This window comes from Polyergus mexicanus, unplaced genomic scaffold (genome assembly GCF_030449975.1).
Source record: "Polyergus mexicanus isolate NDT 795.1 unplaced genomic scaffold, iyPolMexi1.0 SCAF_10, whole genome shotgun sequence".
Taxonomy (NCBI): domain Eukaryota; kingdom Metazoa; phylum Arthropoda; class Insecta; order Hymenoptera; family Formicidae; genus Polyergus; species Polyergus mexicanus.
The window spans coordinates 3595207-3617262 of NW_027223330.1; the positions used below are offsets into that span (position 1 = coordinate 3595207).

Here is a 22056-nt window from a genome sequence, read left to right on the forward strand (position 1 = left end):
GTGCTGTTAATGACATTTTCAATTTTTTATATTATACTAACTTAAAATAAGTCTCGTGTACCATTATTATATAATATCCGAGAAGACACAAGATGAACGTGCATCCAACTACTTCTACCAGACACGCATATTGCAAAGTTTCTTCTGCCTTGCTTGAAGATGATATTAACGAAAGTATTTTATTTTTATTAATTTCTTGTTTATATTTACAAAGCAACATGTTACAAAAATCTTTCACATACGATTCAATTGGTATGCTTGATTGCAACATTGTGATTTATTATTGGTTGTCAAAAAACCTCGTTATATTCTGATTTATAAAATCTGATATGTTAGATATCTTGTTTGATTATAAATTATACAACATGTTATGAACAATTTCCAGGGTTGGGAAGTAACGCGTTACTTGTAACGCCGTTACCGTTACAGTTACTTTTTTTCGGTAACTGTAACGGTAATGGCGTTACAAATTTTATTTGTAACGGAAAAAGTAACTTCGTTACATTTTTCGGTAACGAGTAACGAATTTAACAGTTACTTTTATCGTTACTTTTTTCTAATTTTTTGATTTATTTAAGATATTATTCTTGCTATTGTGCGTGATAAAATTTTTATTTTAACCGTAAAGCCGTAAGCAAATCGACCAATTAGCATTCTTATTATGTTGTAATCTCATTTACTACCAGTTCTAAGTACCTTGCAACGAAAATTAGAAAATCTCAATAAATCTGACCTTATAGATTGCCATTCATTAGTTGAAGCTATTCAGCAAGGTTTAAATAAAAGGTAACTTATTAATTTGATTAATACATATGTTATTTAATTTTAAATAAGGATTTAATTGAAAAATATTATTTTATTTTAAACTATTGATTCAAAAGTATTAATTTCAATAAAACAAACAATGTCGCTTAATTTACTATATTCAATTTTAGATTTCTTACAATATTTGAAACAAAAGAATTAATAATAGCAGCAAGGTTTACATCCAAAATTTAAGTTAAACTGGTTAACCGGAGAAAAAAGAAAACGTGCTGAAAATTACTTGGAGGATTTATTGGGAATCCGATCAACTGAAAATTCTTCAAAAGCTGGAAAATCTGACGATCACGATGATTTTTTCATTTTTGAGTAAAAAACGGTGCAAAATGAATCTGAACAAGAAGAATTGCAACGGTTTTTAAAATCAAATAATTGTAATATAGAAATGTTAAACGACTATCCAAAACTTAAAAAACTTTTTATTAAATATAATACAGCTCTACCAAGCAGTGCATCTGTAGAAAGAATGTTTAGCATCGGTGGCTCTGTATTAACACCACAAAGAGGGCATTTAAATGATGATACTATGGAGCAACAAATTTTATTAAAAATTAATAAAGAATTTCGATAAAATTTAATCATTTATTTTGTAATAAACCTTGAATGAAATCTTGCTTACAATTTTTTAAAAGTTTTTCTTATGCAAAATAATTTATTAGTTTGTATTGTAAAAAAGTAACGGAAATTGTAACGACTCGTTACTTTTTAGTAACTGTAACGGTAACGAGTTACTTTTTAAAATTGGTAACGAGTAACGGTAACGAGTTACTTTTTAGAAAAAATAACGGTAACGGTAACGAGTTACTTTTATAAAGTAACTTTCCCAACCCTGACAATTTCTAATATAGATGAAAATAAAGAAATTTGAAAATGTTTATGCTTGCGTTAATTAATGCTATAAACTGCTATTTATATTTGACAGAAATTTATACCCACGATCTTTCTTCTCTTTTATAAATCAAGGAAAAATCGAGGACGTTCGAGAAACCAAGTATCGCAGAATTACGGACGTATAGCGACTTTAAAAACCAGCACGCACGGAAAAATAAAGAAAAAAAATAACAAGTTTTCGGCAGAAAAATGGCAATGTATCGATCGTTCGATGACAGTATATGTTTAATCGTTTCGCCTGTATTCAACGACTATTTTACTGTCAAAAGTTAAAAAATATAGAATCATATTTCAACAAAAATCAATTGAGATATGATTATATTTTTAAGAAACTAAGACAAAAATTGTGCGATAATTTATATTAATTTCTGTTACTTATGTCTCAAGTCATTCAAATAAAAAGTTAGAAGCAATTGAATACATATTAATGATATTATTATCATACTAATGTATCATTCTATAAATAGAATATATTCGAAACCATAAGAAGACATTTTATATTTTGCGGAAAATATTCAAGGATATGGATTTATAATAAGAAAAAGTTATTCGCATTTAATATAATATTTTTACTACTTTTTGTATTAAATAATACTACTGAATAACAATCTACGATTAGAAAGACACATGCATCAAATATTTTATATATATAATCATGTATATATCACTTTGAGAATTACTTATTCCATTACTTTCCGAATAAGATTCAAGTATGTAACAGCCGTTTTGACGACCTAAAATATAATATGTGCGTTGCAGACTTTTTATGTAAAATCAGATTTTTTTAAAAAGGTCTAGTCTTTTTATATAAAGCATAAATCAATATTTTATTAAAAAAGCTCAAATTTTTTAAATAAAATAATTAAGTTTATAAAAAATTTTATTGTTAATCATCTTTTGAGTAATAAACCTATTACTTACATCGCCAAATGTTTTGATAGAAAGATCAATAAATTTTCCAGCTTTAAGTTTTGTCGGAATATTCGACATGGCTATGACTAAAATCAGTGCTCGTGCTTTCGCATCCGGAAGACGATACCAAGCCAATGTACATGCCGTGAGTGCCAATTTTTCTCCCTATTTTTATTAGCGAAATATGTCAAATGAATAAAAATAATAATCGGAAAAATAAAGCTTCTCAAAAAATAGATTTACGTCTTACTTTTCGTATCTTAATTTACACAATATTACTTGTATAATGTATTTGTAATATAATGTACATACCTCTACAGAGAGTTGTTCACCGATAAAACAAAAAATAAAAATGTTGAATCCAATCGATGTCAATAGAACGAGATATGAAAACATAGCTATAACATTTTGATCTTCCCACTCCTGTAAAATCAATAATTATTTATATAAGTTTTACATATGCAAATGATAAAATAACATACACATATTTTATACAAATGTAAAATCATGCGAACTTTTTATCATTAGTTATTTAGATGTACCGTAAGAATATCGTGTCCTAAAAGGCATACGATTATCGTACATCCCATCACTTCTAACAGGCTCGTATATACCAAAGTATCCTGCACCAATTGTAAGAAACTATAAAGGGATGCGCGTAAGGTATAGATTTTTAACAGGAAACTTTGTTGATCTAATATATTAGAAAAGAGCATAAAAAGCTAATAAAATAAAAAAGATAATGTTATATTACAACTTTGTAGAAAATTTATAAGAAAGAGAAAAGAATGCAGATGGATATATAAATATGATAAATGAGATAGAGGTACTGAAAAATTTACCTTCGCATCCTAGTTTGATATTCCACAGTCACGGCCAGCCTATCATCCAGATTCTTTTCTTCAGGCTCATTTATCAAATTGTTCATTAACGTCATTAATATTTCCAATTGCGCGCATAGATGCATAGCGAAGAGCGCGGCGAGACTGCAGATGGCTACTGTGATGGTGTATTTTATAAATCCGGAAATGAACTGTATGAAAAACATGATTTCGTAGGCGGGACTGATCTGCCCGTCAAAGAGAATGAAATAGCTCGGGCATGGCAAGTGCCTGATTGTAATGTTCCGATCGTTAATGGTCTTTCCCTTGTTCAATGGCACGATTGTACGGAAGTACAAGCCGGAAGAATACATAAATAAACTGCATAAGAGAAGCAAGCGTCTCGCGGTTTTGGTTCTGTCAATCATGAATTTACGAGCATTCGCGGTTGCGACGTTTTGCCAATCGTTTCTCACTCGTATCAAGCAGTTTTTCACTCGATTCTGGCTAAACACCAGGCTGCTGTACTTGAGCACCGCTAATATCGTAAACATCACGGACGATAAGAGTTTCAGTCGGACGCGAGTACGTTTTTCAACGTTAATTACGTACAAGATCGTCGGAATTAACTCGCAGGCGAGGAGCAAATAGCAGCCAAGAATGAGCAAGATTTTGCTGAAATTTTCGAAAAACGATGATTCGATGTCCATGCACGGCCAGATACCCAATAGACGAAAAACAAAACGATTTAATTGCATGGTATACTTTATATCGGTCTTGTAATTTTTATTCGCGAACATTTTTAAGTTTCTATTAAATACTTTTGTGAGCACGACGTTATCGAAGAGCAGAATTTTATCATTCGGAGCGTGATATGCGTGAAAGGGTGAGTGTAATGACAAAACGCATGCTTTTTTATCACTGACTCAGACGAGCTATCGTTTAACCTGAGCATAACTCGGTATGTAAAGTGCGCTTGCGTTCCGAGCGATTGACAAGTCACGTCAAACGTATGGATAATAATGAGTGTTCAGAGTTCTTGAGAAAGATCGAAAGCATAGGAAAGTTTGAAAATGAAGTGAATTATAGGGACATTTTTCCGTGAAATTTATTCTTATCCGTCAACAGTTCATTGACATTTGTAGTTATTGTAATTATGTTTCACAAATAGAATACTTTTCTTTAGAAGAAATATTGAAAAATATTTTCCACGTTCTACAGAGAAATATTAGCCATATGAGCGAGACATTAGCCTTTGATTTATCAGATAATAATACATTTTATACAAGTCGTCTTCGCTAATGCAATATAGTGAAGAAAAATATATTTGAACAGCAAGGATTTTACATCGTACGTATCCCATTCTAATTTTTTATATTTTCTATGTAAAAATGAAGATTTTTACGTACATTTACAAAGCCCATTATAATTTTTTTTATAAAAATAATTATATTTTATTTCTGTCAAATATTATTCGGTAGATTATCAGTTTAAATAATAATGTAAAAATAAAAATGTATTTCTTTCATCTATCAACATTTACTTACTTGTGTAATAAAGAAGGAAGTTATCATATATAATTTTGTTATAATATATAATTTCTTTTTTTTTGTCTTATAATTTGCTATTGTCAGAATTATAATATCGTATTTGCCAGGAAAAGCTTTTTATATCAATATGTTATACACAGAATAAAGTTCTATATGGAATAATAATATGAAATATTATTTATACATCGCACAAGTTAAGCTTTTTTTCGGTATTCGACACGTATATATTAATTCTCAAAATATGATTTTACCAATACATATACAATATTTATTCGATTATACTTCGTAACATATTAAAATATGCACCGGCTGTTTTCATCACCTAAAGAAAAAGTAAATTTCTTTTTCTAATTCAGTCTTTATAGAAGAAAATATTAATAGATTGCAAGTGCAAATGGAGTAAATATTTTATAAAACTAAGATATATATATATGTACAGATTTATGTATAAGAATATATACATATATATATATATATACATATATATAATTAAATCGTGATAGAACGCGGATAATTATGTATATTATTGATAAATCTTTGAAAAAAAAGAGATATTTGCTGATATATAATGTATAAAAATTTTATCGAAATTTTTGTAAACAAATATGAAAAAATGCGTTGGAATTAGAATTATCTTACTTGGCCGAATGTTTGGAGTGACAAATCTATGACTTTCCCAGCGGTGATCTTGGTCGGCATATTAGACATGATCATCAGCAACACGACACTGCGTGCTTTTCTATCCGGAAGACGATGATACCATTCGAGTTCGCAGGATACAGTAGCAACTCGTTCCGCCTGTCATTAATGTTATTGCATAACACAAAAGATATTATTAAAATATTTGAATAAAAAACAGTGCAAAATATTGTATTTTCAATTTTTTTTTCCTATGGAATAAAATTTATTTTCAGCATTTTGAGAAATTTAATTCATAATTCATCAATAATTTTATTCATAGAGAAATATATTATATTATTTGCGGAAAATACCTTTAATTATTTATATTCTATTATTTTATAGATATATTATATTGCCTAGCATGAATGCCAAAGATATTAATACAGATCAACGTATACCTGTACGCTGAGCTGTTCGCCGGTATAACAAAACGTAAACACGTAAATTGTCACGTTTGTAAGACATAATAAATAAGTACATACCATATAGCTGCTGTATTATTACTTTGCCATTCCTATAAATAAAATATTTCTATATAACAAATACAATAGCATCGTGCTTGCGAATCGAACATTTAGCATTGATCGCGAAATTTATAATGTCTTTTTATAAAAGAATATATTTTATATTTAAAATATGACTTATTTTGAGGTTGAAGATGAATTATTTAATCATTAATAAATCTCTAGCTTTAAAATTTTTATCGCACGTGCAATTTGCTTTTTATATTTATTGTATATGAAATTAATTGACAAACCATCAACGTGAGATACACCAGAACGCAGATAGTTATCGTATTTGCCATCATTTCACGCTCCTCTCTCCACGGTTCCTGCACGAGACTTCTCATCAAACCTGAAGATCAAGATCTTCAGTTGGCCGCAAACATGCACCACGAAAATCGCTCTAAGGCCGTATGCACTTATCACGATCGAAACCATAACAATATCTGTTAAACACTGAATTGTAAAGAGTATCTCATAAACAGGACTGACGTACACGTTGAGAGAAAAGAAGTAACTCGGACAAGCAAGGGGTCTTATTGTAATGTTCTGATCAGTAACAAGAGAAATAAAAGCAATAAAGTTCGTAAATGAAGTTACTCGCCAAGAGCCGAGATCGTTTTCCATGAAAAGTATTCTTACTTGTCTACGTTTATTGACTTTTGTAGAGGTCAGGAAAATTATAATGTTCAATTTTTTTTTCTTCCTATATTTTGCGATAGTAATAACGTTGATCGAGAAGTGATAGTTTTGATTTTATTGAAAAGTCACGTCAAGTGAATATTGTACGTACGAAACTTTTGAAAGGAATCGAAAGGGATTGCACGCAAATCTATTTATATGATTGTGCTTTGTTATAGGGAGAGAAAGTAGTTCTCTTGTTGAAGTCGCAAAAAGATTGATATTCTGTGAAGAATGATATGTAATGCGGTTGTTGACTTGGTAAAATATCTGCAACGACACAAAGCAATTATACTTGTCGTATGATTATATCCTGTATAATAAAAATAAAATTCATATAGCCACACAATCATTATAATTTCTCAATCAAAATATTAAGAATATTAAAATAATATTTAATGAAGAATAAAAAGTAATGATTAATATTAATGATATGTATTGCTTGAAAGATTTAAATATTACGAATATATAAGACGGACTTTCAAGTGTAATATTTTGAAGAAAAATGTGAGACTATTGTATAGTTTATGTTTTTGGGAGAACAATATTAAAAAATTACTTAATCATCCATGAAAAGGAGAATTATACAATTATAATCATACAAGAATATATATTCAGAATTCAAAACACACATCTTGTATGTATATGTACATTGCTTCTAGTTTTTATAATTTTACATGTCATATAATATACGATATGATATTACCCAGACAGCACAAGGATGTCCTTAGGACGTCCAAAGGGCATCCAGGACATACATGTAGGATATCCTCAGGATATCCCATTGTAATCCTCAGATCTCCTCTGGATGTCCTGAGGAAGAGTAAATGATAGCCGTATATTAACCTCTGGAGAATCCAGGGAGATCCTGTGGAACATCCTAAGGATTTTTATAGGATATGTTAGGGATATTTTTCGTATGTTTCAAGGAGCAAATTTTAAAATTTAAATATAAATTAAAATTATGTTTTGTTATTTACTGCCAATATTAAAAATCTAATATTAAAAATAGTTCACCGTTCTTTAATATTTGAGGCTTTCGTGCTGTACATGAATATTTTAGGTTTGGCTCCCGGGTTTGAGTTGTGTAATATTTTCTAAACAATCCAGTATCTGAATTCCCTATGTTGGGATTGCATCAGAAATTGAACTGATAGAAAATAATTACATTTGTAATTTCCTGTCAGTTGCTCTTTGCAAGCTTTATATAATTCTCATGACCAAATCTCAAATACGAGTTCGCGTGTCGCATAGCGGTAAACAAACGAACTAGCGGTTAAATACTATTGTTTGTAAAGTTTTTGGAATGTTGCGAACAGTAACATTTCTCATGAAATATTAAATAAATAATAATTTTGGATATCTGAAAATGTGCGCATCAAATTCAATTATTAATATTAAATGAAATTAACGTTAATAATTAATTGCACATGTATATGTCCTCTGGAAATCCAAAAGACATCCAATATAATAGACAGGGCAGATATATCCTACAGACATCCAGGGGTTATCCAGTGGACATTTATGGGACATTAATACTTATTATAATACTTAAGATTTTTAAATTATATAAAATAGCCGACACAACTAAAAATAATTATGTATGCATATTAAACTTTTATAAATATATTTATAATAATATCTTAAAATATCCTACAAATGTCCTGAACCGTCCTGGACATATTCAGGATGATCCTGAGGATGTTTTATGCTGTCTGGGTATTGACACGATGCGTAGTTTAGATTGTTTCAATGATTAGAACTGAAATTATCAGTCAGTTACATTTCGAAGCATATTAAAATATGTCACAGCTGTTTTAACAACCTAAAACAAATTAATAGATAGTGCGCTAGTTTAATATGGTTAAATAAGTTTATTTGTGAATATGTCTTCTTACATCACCAAATGTCTTAAGTGACAAATCCACGATTTTTCCTGCGGTAATTTTGGTAGGCAAGTTAGACATAATTATTACTAATACAATCCCGCGCGCTTTTTTGTCCGGAAGGCGGTACCACTCAATCTCGCACGATATATTAGCCACCTTTTCCGCCTATTATAAATATTTAATTTAATGTAGTAACATATTTCGTGCACTTAAAAATTATTAAAAAAATTAAAATCTCTTGTTATATTTTTATAATATCTATGTGACAAAAATGATTTCTCTACAATAGATAAAAATTATAATTTATAAAGTAACAAGATGATCTGATATTTGAAGTTATTACAGGTATGTATGGTGAATATACCTGAGCTGTAAGTTGTTCACCGGTATAACAAAACATGAACATATTTATTAACATAGACGTAAGCGACATGAAGTAAGAACATGTAGCTATTGTATTGTTTTTCTCCCATTCCTATAAATGTAGTATTTTTTAAATAAATGTTGTTTTATAATAAAAAATATAAAATAGAGATCACTATTTTTTGTTTAATTGTTTCAACACTCTTACAATTCTTAATTTTATATTTCATTAAATATGTAAAAAAAAATGTTTTTATATTATTATCGAAGAAAATAGAGTAATTTACAAACCACTATTATGCAATATCCTAAATTGCAAACAATTATCGTACATCCCATCAATTCTATCATACATACTTGTTGCAGAGTATGCTCTACCAATCGCAAAAAACTAAAATATATCGATATTTTACACTAAATCGATATTTTTATAAAATGAAATAGAGTTAAAAATTATATATCATATATTATATATGCGATATTAATTGTTGATCAACAATCAATCATTTTTATAATGATATATATTTAATAAGACTTACAAATCAAGAACTTACTTTCGTATTCTTATTTGATGCTCTACTACTTTAGCCAGCCTTCTATCCACTTCTTGCTTTTCTTGCCATTTCTCGACAAGACGTTTCATCAAGTCTATCAAAATTCTCAGCTGACCGCAAGCATGCATCACGAAGACGGCTGCGAGGCCACATACGCCCGTTGTGATTGAATAAGTAACTAAACCTGATAAGAACTGCATCGCAAAAATCATTTCGTAAATAGGACTGGCTTGTGAATCGAAGGAAAAAAAGTAACCCGGACAGGGCAAGGGTTTGATCGTAATATTCTGAGCGGTAACTATCTTTCCCTTAGCAAACGGCAAGATCGATCGGAAGGAAAGTCCGCTGCCGTACATGAAGGCTCCGCAAAGTGCAACCAAACGTCTTCCCGTTTTCGCTGATTCGATCATTGTATCCCGTGCTTCCGCGCTAGCAACAATCTTCCAATCTTCCTCAATGTGTTTCAAGCATCGCCTGACTTGATTCTCGCGAAATATTAAATTACCATATTTACTTGTGGCCATGAAACAGTAGAGAAGCATAGGAAATGTTTGAATTCGGACACGTGTTCTCTTCTCGATTAACCAGAAGAAGATACCGGGAATCAGCACGCAGTAAAGAAGAGCATAGGAGGCACAGATTAACAGAAACTTTAAAAGTCTTTCGCCGATAGATCTTGCTCTGTTGGAAGACGGCCAGACTCCGAGCACGCTTAGAACGTTACGTGTTAATTGCGTGATGTATACAATATCATCCTTATAATGTTTGTTACACAACATTTTTTTGCGGATTTTATTCTCGCATAATTTTTATATCGAAAAATTATCTTTGAATGCCAACTGTCGTGCAAATCACTGCGAACACTGTGAAATATAGATGACAGCTGAGTTACGATTGATTGTTAAAAGAAGGGCTGACATCGAGGTAAACTTGCCATCAAGATGCGCTTGCGCTCTTTAAGCATTCAAATGCAAAGTAGGGAAATAAAAAGCTATAAACTTCGCAAGCAAAATGATCGGGAATTGAAAGCCGAGATTGTATTTCTACGGAAGTTATTTTCAATTTTTATACAACCTTCAACTTTACAACAGGAAAACATTTGCGTTTAACTTCTTTTCTCTTTGCATCGATATATTTTTACGAGGAAATAAAATAACGCAAACAAGGGTCAGGTGAGATTTTTTTAGATTATCAAGAAATAAAAATTTTTATTTTTATTAGTAGCCAAATAGCTGATCAATATTTATTTTCTTATAGTTTTAGATGAATTTTGCAATGTGCTTTTTATCTAAACATTTTCATTATTTTATGGTATAAACTTTGATATATGGACCGTTTATTTTGAAAGTGGTGCAAGTCCATTTTCTTTTGTTTCGAGAAAATTAAATGTTAGCAGATCTGACAATTAAAAAATATAGGTTAATTATGTGAAGTCTGGGAATGTTTGTACTAATTTATCAATATGTAATTTGATTATATAAATTTCTTTTAGGCGAATTTAACTAAAATAATATATATTTCCAGGCTGCAAATGGACTTACACCACTTTCATAATTAGTCAATTGTAAATATCATTTAATTTCAATTTTGAAATAACAAATATCACTTAAAATATATTTCATATTAATCCAATTTTCTTTATAAATAATAACGAGAAATAAAATAGAATTAGTATTTTTTATTTTGAACGTTAATTATATTTATATATCGTTAAACTTAACACAAGATATTGGTATTATTAATTATTTATGCTCTTCGTGTGACAGTGTTTTGAAATATTCATGATGCACAGGAGGTATATAAGGTAATAGCTGCTGCATATCCTTATATTTTTCGTATGTAATAGGCCTGGCATCGTGATGGAAATTGGACTTACACCACTTTCATAATCAATGGTTACGCGATTTCTTTTACCGGCCAATTTTAAATTCAACAAAGCATTGGCATTTTTTAAGATATTAAATACTAATTAGTTATAAACAAAAAGTTTACACTAAATTAAGCATAAATTACGTCATATCTCATTTTTTTAAAAAAAGGACTTACACCACTTTCAAAATAAACGGTCCATATATTATAATAAGAAACGTAAAAGGGTGAGATGCTTTTTTATCATTGACTGAAGTAAGTATAGCAAACAATCTAACTCCTTGAAGCTGATTACATACATTTGTCAATTGATTTATACACTGAGCCTTGAATATGATTTGAACGTCTGTATAGATATATAAATGCATTTAATATTTTATCCAGAATAGATTGAAATAAAGAGTCATTAATCGCATTGTATGTGACATGATTATTCATTTTATATTACAACTTTTATTTAAAATACAAATTTTTCATTGCTACTTTATGCATTCATTTACGACTAATCCTTGAATATTTATTCGAACGATCGAAGAAGATTTAAATATGTCACTGCCATCTTAAGGACCTAAAATAAATATATTTTCACATATTTATCGCCTATATTTATCGCTTTTCCTTCCCAAAGAATATTTTTGTTATTAATAATGATAACGATATCCATTATACATTTTAAAAGGACAATTATTACTTACATCGCCGTACGTTTTGAGAGAAAGATCGACAAATTTCCCTGCTTTTAATTTGACTGAAGTGTCCGAGATAGCCATGATTAAAATCAATGCTTTTGCTTTCTCAATCGGAAGACAATACCATTCTAATGTGCACAGTGTTAATGATATTTTCTTTTCCTAATTTCATTAATTAGTTATACGTATCAGAAATTAAATTTAAACAAACAATATTTTGCACATATTCCATTTCATTATCTATTAAATACTCTTTACGAGATTATTTTTCTCATCGATAATGAAATTACAATTTGAAAATAGATACCTGTTCGATGACTTGCTCGCCCATATAACAGTAGATAAATACGTTGAATAAAAGCATCATTAATGCAAATATATATGAGCATAGACGTACAGCATTAAGATTTTTCCATTCCTGTAAATTCAGCAAATGCCTAAAATATTTCTCAGAATATTACAAAGCTGTTTTCTGTCAAATATCATATATAATGTTCTCTTGTCTAAATTCTCTTAAAATTTGCTATTATATAGACATTTGCGCACCATAATAACATAATATCCTGCAAAGCATACAAGTATGCTAGATCCCAGAATTTCTATTAAACTTGAATATTGAGTAGCATTCTGCACCAAATGTAAAAAACTAAAATTCATGAGAAGAATGTAAATATTGTTCTTAAACGAAAAGTGTCAATCATGTATTTAATAATCAAACAGTTTATCAAATTCATCTATTTTACATATTATAAAATGTCGTCACGTATTAAATTATAAAATATTCTTTCTTTTTAATAAATATTATAAAATGCTCTCTCTCTCTTTAATAAATATAATAAATATATAAGATTTACAAATATTAACAAAATCAGCGAAAAGTTATATAAATATGAGCAAAGAAAAAATTACTTTCGTGTCTTGATTTGATGTTCCACTATAATAGCCAATCTCTTGTTTAAATATTTTTCTTGACGCTCATTTACAAATTTATTTATCAATGTCACTAATATATCCAGCTGCGCGCAAAAATGCATCACGCAGAGAGTTATGAAGCCGAATGTTGCCACTGTAATTGTGTACTTTATAACTCCCGTAAAGGATTGTAAAAAAAATACGATTTCGTAAGCAGGACTGTGCTGCACATCAAAGATAACAAAATGCGCCATGGATTGCAGAGGTCTAATTGTGACATTTTGAGGGGTGACGATCTTCCCGTGTGACAGCGGCACGATAATCCGTATAGCTAGGCCGTTTAAATACACGAATACGGCGCACATTATTACTAAACGTCTACCGATTCTTACTCTATCAATCATCGAGATGCGAGCACTCGAGTTGTCGACATTTCGCCAATCCTGATCAGCTAGCTTCAAACAATTTCTTATTTGATTCTTATAAAGCAAGATATAGCCGTATTTGATAGTCGTAACTATCGTGTATAGCATAGTGCCCACAACTTTAAGTCTCAAACGATTGTCTTTCAGGACTACGAATATATAGATGATTGTTGGTACTATTTCAGAAAGAAGGAGTGTAAAACACGCGATGATCAATAGGACTGTCTCTACGATGTCGGGAAGAAAGAAACTCGTGCGCGCGAATGGCCACATACCTATTAGACGGAAAAAGAAGCGATTTATCTCGAAGGTATATTTTATATCGCTTTCGTAATACTTGTTGGCAAACATATTAGGATTGATTCTACAACTTATATTTAAATAATATCTCTCAATTTTGTAGCGCGATATTATACAACAATCTAACACGCAACATTCCTGTAACGTGTGTAATACTGAAACAATGCGTGTCTGTTCGTTACTGACCGCAGCCTATCCTTTGTTGGACAAAAGCATAATTTATAGTTTGCGTGCGCTTGCGTAGAAGGATTGAAAAGCCACGTCAAGCAGATGGTCAATGTTGCATGTGTTGAAACTTTTGTAAGGATTGCATGCAGATCTATTGATAATTTCTTTTATCCGAAGAAGAAAAAGTTCCCCCCACTGGAAGTGAAAAGAAGATTAATATTGTGCGAAGAAACTTATTTGATGATAGCAGTAAAAACGAGGTTCCTGACTATTAATATTTCACTACTAATACTTTACTTTACTTGCGCGTGAAGAAGTCAATGAGTATGTAAAGCGCAGTATCATTTTTTGATCATGTGAAATTATATTTATATTATTGCTCATACTTTCTTAAATTCTTTTGTTATTTATTTCATAGCATGTTAAAATAAAAATATAAAGATTTATGTAAAAATATAAAATAATAATTGCACATTTATCATAATTACTGATTTCTATAAAAATTTAATTGTAGCTGTCTGTATTTTGTAAAATAGAAAAATCTCTGTGTACGCATTTTTTTATAAAAGAGATATATTTAAAGGGCGCGAGAATAAATATATCGTATATGTTCATATATCGAACTTTTGTTTAGTCTGACATATCATGAAAGTGTATACAACGATACAACGATGTTATTATTACAATTGCTCAAATGATTTCGACGATTAGAACAAAAATATTCATTCAATTACATTTCGAAGCATGTTGAAATACGTTACAGCTGCTTTTATAACCTAAAAACAAAACCGACCAGGTTAGTCGCGTTAATAGAACACAAAGAGTAAATACAATTATAATGTGTATATGTGTATGTATATGTATATGTATATAAAAGTAAATTATTTTGTACGACAGCATGTACACACACACACACAGACACGCACATGCATACACATACTCGCATAAATATAAAAAATATGTATTTGGCGTTAACAAATTTAAATATATGAATATTCTCTTACATCACCGTATGTTTTGAATGATAGATCCATGATTTTTCCAGCGGTTAACTTTGTAGGCAAATTAGATATAATCATCACTAGCACGATACCACGCGCTTCCTTATTCGGAAGGCGATACCATTCGAGTTTGCACGATGTACTAGCTACCTTCTCCGCCTATTATAAATATTATTACACATATTATTTTATATATTACTACACATATTATTATACATACGTAGCAACATTTCACGAATTTAAACATAATGCTAATATATGAAACATATCCTGTTATTTTTTAAAGACAAGAATTATCTTTGTGACTTTTGCATATATACACACACACAAACGCGGATATAAAAGAATTAATCTTATTAAATAATAACATTGATATCATTATACAGGGTGGTCCTCGTAATGGTCGCCACGATTTTTAAGGCACTTACAATAATCTGACATAAAAAAGTTTCCAACAAAAGTTGTGTGGCTTCAAGGGGGCCATAAGATGGTGACAATGATTTGACCTTGGAAAATCATTTGAAGGTCATGTAAAGGTCAACTTTAAAATCTTAAACGGAAACCCCCATTTTTTATTTAGTATTCTTGTAGCTGACATCGAGAGCTTTCCAAAACGCTATAATAAAGTATTTCTTCATTAAGTACTTTTTGAGTTATTTTATATTTTAATCTGACATATTTTGATATAAAAAATTAAATATCTCGTAAAATATTTAGTTTTTGATAATCTTACCGTAATACTTCTATGTACAGAATAATGAGACAAATCAATTAGTATAAAAAAAAAAATTGTTTTTAAGAAAATTATTTACAATGTATTTTTTAAAACAATTATTTGTTTTTTTTGGCACTAATTAATTTGTCTTATTATTCTGTACATAGAAGTATTACGGTAAAATTATCGAAAACTAAATATTTTATGAGATATTTAATTTTTTATATCAAAATATGTCAGATTAAAATATAAAATAACTCAAAAAGTACTTAATAAAAAAATACTGTGTTATAGTGTTTTGGAAAGCTCTCGATGTCAGCTACAAGAATACTAAATAAAAAATGGGGGTTTCCATTTAAGATTATAAAGTTGACCTTCACATGACCTTCAAATGATTTTCCAAGGTCAAATCATTGTCACCATCTTATGGCCCCCTTGAAGCCACACAACTTTTGTTTGAAACTTTTTTATGTCAGATTATTGTAAGTGCCTTAAAAATCGTGGCGACCGTTACGAGGACCACCCTGTACATACGTTATTGCGATTATACGATAGAATTAGAGGTTTAACATAGATTACACGCGAACACATACTTGAGCGGTAAGCTGTTCACCGGTATAACAAAACATAAACATATTTATCATCATAGACGTAACCGATATAAAGTAAGAACATGTAGCTATTGTATTGCTTTTCTCCCATTCCTATAAATATAATACTTCTTTAATTTACATTAAAATCATAAAGCATCTAAATTGTCTATGAATACAGTTAGAATTGAAAAATTTTTATTGAATATATCGAAGAAAGCTGTTTTTATTTAATTATTAAGAAACAATTTAGTGGTAATAATTAAAAGTAATGTAAGAGTAATAAAAAAATTACAAACCACTATTATACAATATCCAAGAATACATACGATTGTTGTACACCCCATTAATTCTATTAAACATATTTGTTGCATTGTATGTTCCACTAATTGCAAAAAACTGAAATGTATTGATATCAAAAATCGACACTTTTACTTTTAGAAAATAAGAAAAATTGCATTAAGAATTGCATTAGTCATACGTGAAAGACAAATGAAATTGTTGAAAAATTAAAACAAATAATTATTTTTTGTTTAATATTATAACGTAGATTTAATATATAAAAGTTATCTGTAACATTACTCACTATCGTATTCTTATTTGATGTTCGACTACTGCGGCTAGCTTTTTATCTACCTCTTGTTTTTCTTGCCACTGGTTTTCAACAAGATGTCTCATTAGTTGTATCAGAATTTTTAACTGGCCGCAGGCGTGCATCGCGAATACGGCAACAAGGCCACATACACCCGTTGTGATCGAAAAGGTAACTAAACCCGATAAGAACTGTATCGCGAAAATTATTTCATAATTAGGACTGACTTGTGAATTGAAGAAAACGTAGTATCCTGGACATGGCAAAGGTTTAATCGTGATATTCTGCGCGTTAATAATTTTTCCCCTAACAAATGGTAAAATCAATCGAAAGGAGAGTCCGCTGCTATACATAAAGGCTGCGCAAATTGCAACTAGGCGTCTTCCGGTTTTCCCAGATTCAATCATCGTGTTTCGCGCGCTCATATCTGTGACATTTCTCCAATCTTCTTCGATATGTTTCAAGCAGCGCTTGAGCTGTCCCTCGCGAAATATTAAATTACCGTATTTACTTATGGCCATGAAACCGAAAATAAGCAGAGGCAACGTCTGAATTTTGACATGTGTTCTCTTTTCGAGTATCCAGAAGAGGAAACCGGGAATCAGAATGAGATAGAGAAGAGCGTAAGATGTACAGATTAATAGAAACCTGTTAATTCTTTCAATGGTAGTTCTTTTTCTGCTGAAAGACGGCCAGACTCCAAGTATGCTTAGAATGTTACGTGTTAATTGTGTGATAAACATAATATCATCTTGATAACGTTCGTTACGCGACATTTCTTTTGAAAATTTTGAAGAAACGTTCGGGGAACGATTTTGCGATTTTTTCTCTGGAAAATTATTCTTCAATATCAACTGTCGTGCGCATTGCTATCGTTAACGTGAAGCTTAAATGCGAGCTAAATCACGACTGTTTGCAGTAAGAAACAAATAGTCGATGAAGTAAACTCGCTGTCCGTCTACGCTTGCGCGCTTTAAAAATTTAAATGATTCTGTGAGAAAGATATTTTAAAAGCAAGTTTTCCAAGAGGAAGTCAACTTCACCGAGGGTTACGATTGTGCTTTCCACGAATAAAATTTCTATTCGTCAACATGTTTCTCTTTTTCAACTAGAAATACGATTGGCTTTAAAACTTTGTTCGTTTCGGACTAACTTGCATATTGAAAGAGAACAAATAAGTAGGGCAGGGTAGAGGTTTGATTGTGACATTTTGCGCGGTAACAATCTTTCCCTTGGCGAACGGCAGAATCGTTCGAAAGGATAGTCCGCTACCATACATGAAAACTGTGCAAAGTGTAACCAAGCGTCTTCCAATCTTTGCAGATTCGACCATCGAATCTCTTGCGTCCATGCTGATAAGGATCCTCCAATGTATTTACCTGTAGCCATAAAGCCATAAAGTAAAAAATCAGAGGAATTGTTTGAACTCGGACTCGCGTTTTCTTCTCGATTAACCAGAAAAGGAGGCCGGGAATCAGAACGCAGTAAAGAAGAATATAAGAGCCTGAGATTAACAGGAATTTCCAAATTCTTTCGCCAATGGATTTTTTTTTTTTTATTGAAAGATGGCCAGACTCCGAGTAAACTCAAAAGCTGACGCGTTAATTGTGTAATATACATAATGTCATGTTGATAATGCTGGTTGCGTAGCATCTTTCCGTTAATTTTATGTGAAATCTATAGGGAAATTGAATCATTGCGACTGATCGTTGCGAAAAAAAGTTGTCAATAAAGTAAATTTACTGTTCGCTTGCGCTTGCGCGCTTTAAAGATTCAAATGTTACAGAAGAGTTGGAAAAAAAGTTGCAAGAGCCAACTCATTCAGTAGCGAGGGTCGGTATCGGTGCTTTTTCATGGAAACTCTATATTTCTATTTGCCAATGTGCATCTTTTTTTCAAATAGGGAATAGGTTATAACTTTGTTTCTTTCTATATATGAAAACTCGGGATTAGATTTATCAGAATGTTGATCGATACGTAATACTAGTTTCGCTTACGTGGTAAAGAATATTTTTAATATGTTCGTATATAGAAGTAAAAGGATACGACAGAGAAATAACATTATTTTTGCACAACTATACGATATGATAAAATAAATAAATGTGAAATTATATATGTGCAATACATTTATATACAAGCTATATCTTATCGCGATGACAAGTGCTCGAAAAAACAAAGTAAACTTGTAGTTGCGTGAGGAGCAAAAATTGAAAGCAGCAAATCGTTTCTTTGGAAAGCATTTTGATATGCCAATGTCTATCAAGTTTTCTAATTATATATTTGGGGTTTAACTTTGTTGATATCTTTATTGTAACTTGCGCCTTTAGAAGCTGTGATATTGATAGGTAAATAGAAGTTTCGATTGCATTGTACAATTTTTAATGTGCAATTGTTAATGCTATTCATTTTCCCTGATTAAGTTAATGAATTACATACATACAAAAATAGTAAATTAAAATAATGACACATTTCTTACTTTATTAAAATAATTTTCGTCGATAAAAGTCAGATAAAATAATTATTGCGACATATTTTTGCCGAATACTCAACGTACCTTCGTCCAAAGTCGTTTATTGATAAAGCAGAAGATAAATATGTCGAAAGTAATTCGTGTGTATAAATCCAATGAAATATGAACCTTACAGAGTTGTTGTCTTCTTACTCCTGTAAATTCGGCATAATTATATTTATTTTTATAAAAATATTTCTGTGTGTGTGTGATATTATTATTATGAAAAGCAGGGTTGGGAAGTAACGCGTTACTTGTAACGCCGTTACCGTTACAGTTACTTTTTTCCGGTAACTGTAACGGTAATGGCGTTACAAATTTTATTTGTAACGGAAAAAGTAACTTCGTTACATTTTTCGGTAACGAGTAACGAATTTAACAGTTACTTTTATCGTTACTTTTTTCAAATTTTTTGATTTATTTAAGATATTATTCTTGCTATTGTGCGTGATAAAATTTTTATCTTAACCGTAAAGCCGTAAGCAAATCGACCAATTAGCATTCTTATTATGTTGTAATCTCATTTACTACCAGTTCTAAGTACCTTGCAACGAAAATTAGAAAATCTCAATAAATCTGACCTTATAGATTGCCATTCATTAGTTGAAGCTATTCAGCAAGGTTTAAATAAAAGGTAACTTATTAATTTGATTAATACATATGTTATTTAATTTTAAATAAGGATTTAATTGAAAAATATTATTTTATTTTAAACTATTGATTCAAAAGTATTAATTTCAATAAAACAAACAATGTCGCTTAATTTACTATATTTGATTTTAGATTTCTTACAATATTTGAAACAAAAGAATTAATAATAGCAGCATGTTTACATCCAAAATTTAAGTTAAACTGGTTAACCGGAGAAAAAAGAAAACGTGCTGAAAATTACTTGGAGGATTTATTGGGAATCCGATCAACTGAAAATTCTCCAAAAGCTGGAAAATCTGACGATCACGATGATTTTTTCATTTTTGAGCAAAAAACGGTGCAAAATGAATCTGAACAAGAAGAATTGCGACGGTTTTTAAAATCAAATAATTGTAATATAGAAATGAAACGACTATCTAAAACTTAAAAAACTTTTTATTAAATATAATACAGCTCTACCAAGCAGTGCATCTGTAGAAAGAATGTTTAGCATCGGTGGCTCTGTATTAACACCACAAAGAGGGCATTTAAATGATGATACTATGGAGCAACAAATTTTATTAAAAATTAATAAAGAATTTCGATAAAATTTAATCATTTATTTTGTAATAAATCTTGAATGAAATCTTGCTTACAATTTTTTAAAAGTTTTTCTTATGCAAAATAATTTATTAGTTTGTATTGTAAAAAAGTAACGGAAATTGTAACGACTCGTTACTTTTTAGTAACTGTAACGGTAACGAGTTACTTTTTAAAATTGGTAACGAGTAACGGTAACGAGTTACTTTTTAGAAAAAATAACGGTAACGGTAACGAGTTACTTTTATAAAGTAACTTTCCCAACCCTGATGAAAAGCATAACGCGTTGCGTTATATATTGAATTAAATATTGTGTCACTCTAATTATTGCTACATAATCATTTTTGCACACATTAATAACAAAATATTTTAGAATACACACAATTATAATACATTCTATAAAACTCGTATATTGTATAATATTCTGCATTCATTGCAAGAATTAAAATACAACGCAAAAAAAATAACAAGAATCTAATCTTTTAGAAATATAATGATATCTATGTTTATTTATCGATTAATTGTTATTATATATGCATTAAAATTATTGAGCTACGAGAAAAATATATCAAAAATGACAAATTTACGTAAAGCATCTACAAAGATTGATTTACTTATGTGTTTTGATTTAAAGTCTTTCCACAATAACAACCAATGTCTCATTTAATTTTTTAAGTATATTTACTAAATTCTTTATTAAAGTCATCAATATATGTTTAGCTGCGCAAATGCATCATAAAGAAGCCCGCAAGACTACACATCGTCAGATTATTGTCACATTTGACGAATCCCGAGAAGAATTGCAAAGACGAATTATTTTTTAATCGGCAAAATTGACCTGCACGTTAAACAAAATAAAATCCGGACACGGTAAAACCCTGGATCGTAAGATTAGATACATATGCATTTATAATATACCGGATATATTTCTGATTCATAAAAATATTTTTCCAGGGTAATAATGGTGATAGTAGACTATATGAATATATCACATACTATACGAACAAGCATCTGTCAGTTCTGGTCCTGTCGATGGTGATGCCGTGAATCGCTTGAACTGGCTACGTTTCGTCAATCATACTCCATCTGCATAAGACAGCCTCTCACTTAATTCCTTCTGAACAACAGCTGATTTGGCCATTATCGTTAATAATATGGTGTTACCTTGAGTTTTGTGTGAATCTCTCTTTGTATGATGTTTCTGTAGGGAATCGCTAGGATTAATTCACAGATGAGAAAGATGTAAAAGGTAAAGATCATCGAAATCCTTTCGAGCGTTTATGGAAACTAGAATTTTGTGCGTAGATACTATCACATGTCTAATAGACAAAATACGAAACGGCTAAACGGAATGTCATTTATATTCAAATAATTTTTCTTTGCGAATAT

At 30.3% G+C, this 22056-nt stretch overlaps 3 protein-coding genes and 1 pseudogene across 4 annotated transcripts; all 4 read right to left on the minus strand.

Annotated features, from left to right (window-relative positions):
* Nucleotides 1-2393: 2393 nt before the first annotated feature.
* LOC138937237 (odorant receptor 4-like) lies at nucleotides 2394-4246 on the minus strand. The gene is made up of 5 exons (XM_070303276.1): nucleotides 3468-4246; nucleotides 3168-3267; nucleotides 2938-3048; nucleotides 2635-2790; nucleotides 2394-2447 (listed from the first exon to the last, which is right to left on the minus strand). The coding sequence occupies exons 1-5, from the start codon at nucleotides 4244-4246 to the stop codon at nucleotides 2394-2396; spliced, it is 1200 nt and encodes a 399-aa protein (XP_070159377.1).
* A 4386-nt stretch (nucleotides 4247-8632) lies between these two features.
* On the minus strand, nucleotides 8633-10492 carry LOC138937089 (odorant receptor 13a-like). The gene is made up of 5 exons (XM_070303010.1): nucleotides 9668-10492; nucleotides 9405-9504; nucleotides 9115-9225; nucleotides 8760-8915; nucleotides 8633-8686 (listed from the first exon to the last, which is right to left on the minus strand). Exons 1-5 carry the CDS (start codon nucleotides 10444-10446, stop codon nucleotides 8633-8635), a joined length of 1200 nt encoding a protein of 399 aa, XP_070159111.1. The 5' UTR covers nucleotides 10447-10492.
* A 1474-nt stretch (nucleotides 10493-11966) lies between these two features.
* Nucleotides 11967-17704, minus strand: LOC138937051 (odorant receptor 4-like). 2 transcript variants are annotated; one of them, XM_070302928.1, is made up of 7 exons: nucleotides 16923-17704; nucleotides 16636-16735; nucleotides 16340-16450; nucleotides 15035-15190; nucleotides 12533-12643; nucleotides 12232-12387; nucleotides 11967-12104 (listed from the first exon to the last, which is right to left on the minus strand). In XM_070302928.1, exons 1-7 carry the CDS (start codon nucleotides 17702-17704, stop codon nucleotides 12054-12056), a joined length of 1467 nt encoding a protein of 488 aa, XP_070159029.1. In that variant the 3' UTR covers nucleotides 11967-12053. The 2 variants fall into 2 exon arrangements, with proteins under 2 accessions (XP_070159029.1, XP_070159030.1); XM_070302929.1 differs by lacking the exons at nucleotides 15035-15190; nucleotides 16340-16450; nucleotides 16636-16735; nucleotides 16923-17704 and adding exons at nucleotides 12772-12871; nucleotides 13135-14257.
* A 350-nt stretch (nucleotides 17705-18054) lies between these two features.
* LOC138936909 (uncharacterized) lies at nucleotides 18055-18581 on the minus strand (annotated as a pseudogene).
* Nucleotides 18582-22056: the final 3475 nt, after the last annotated feature.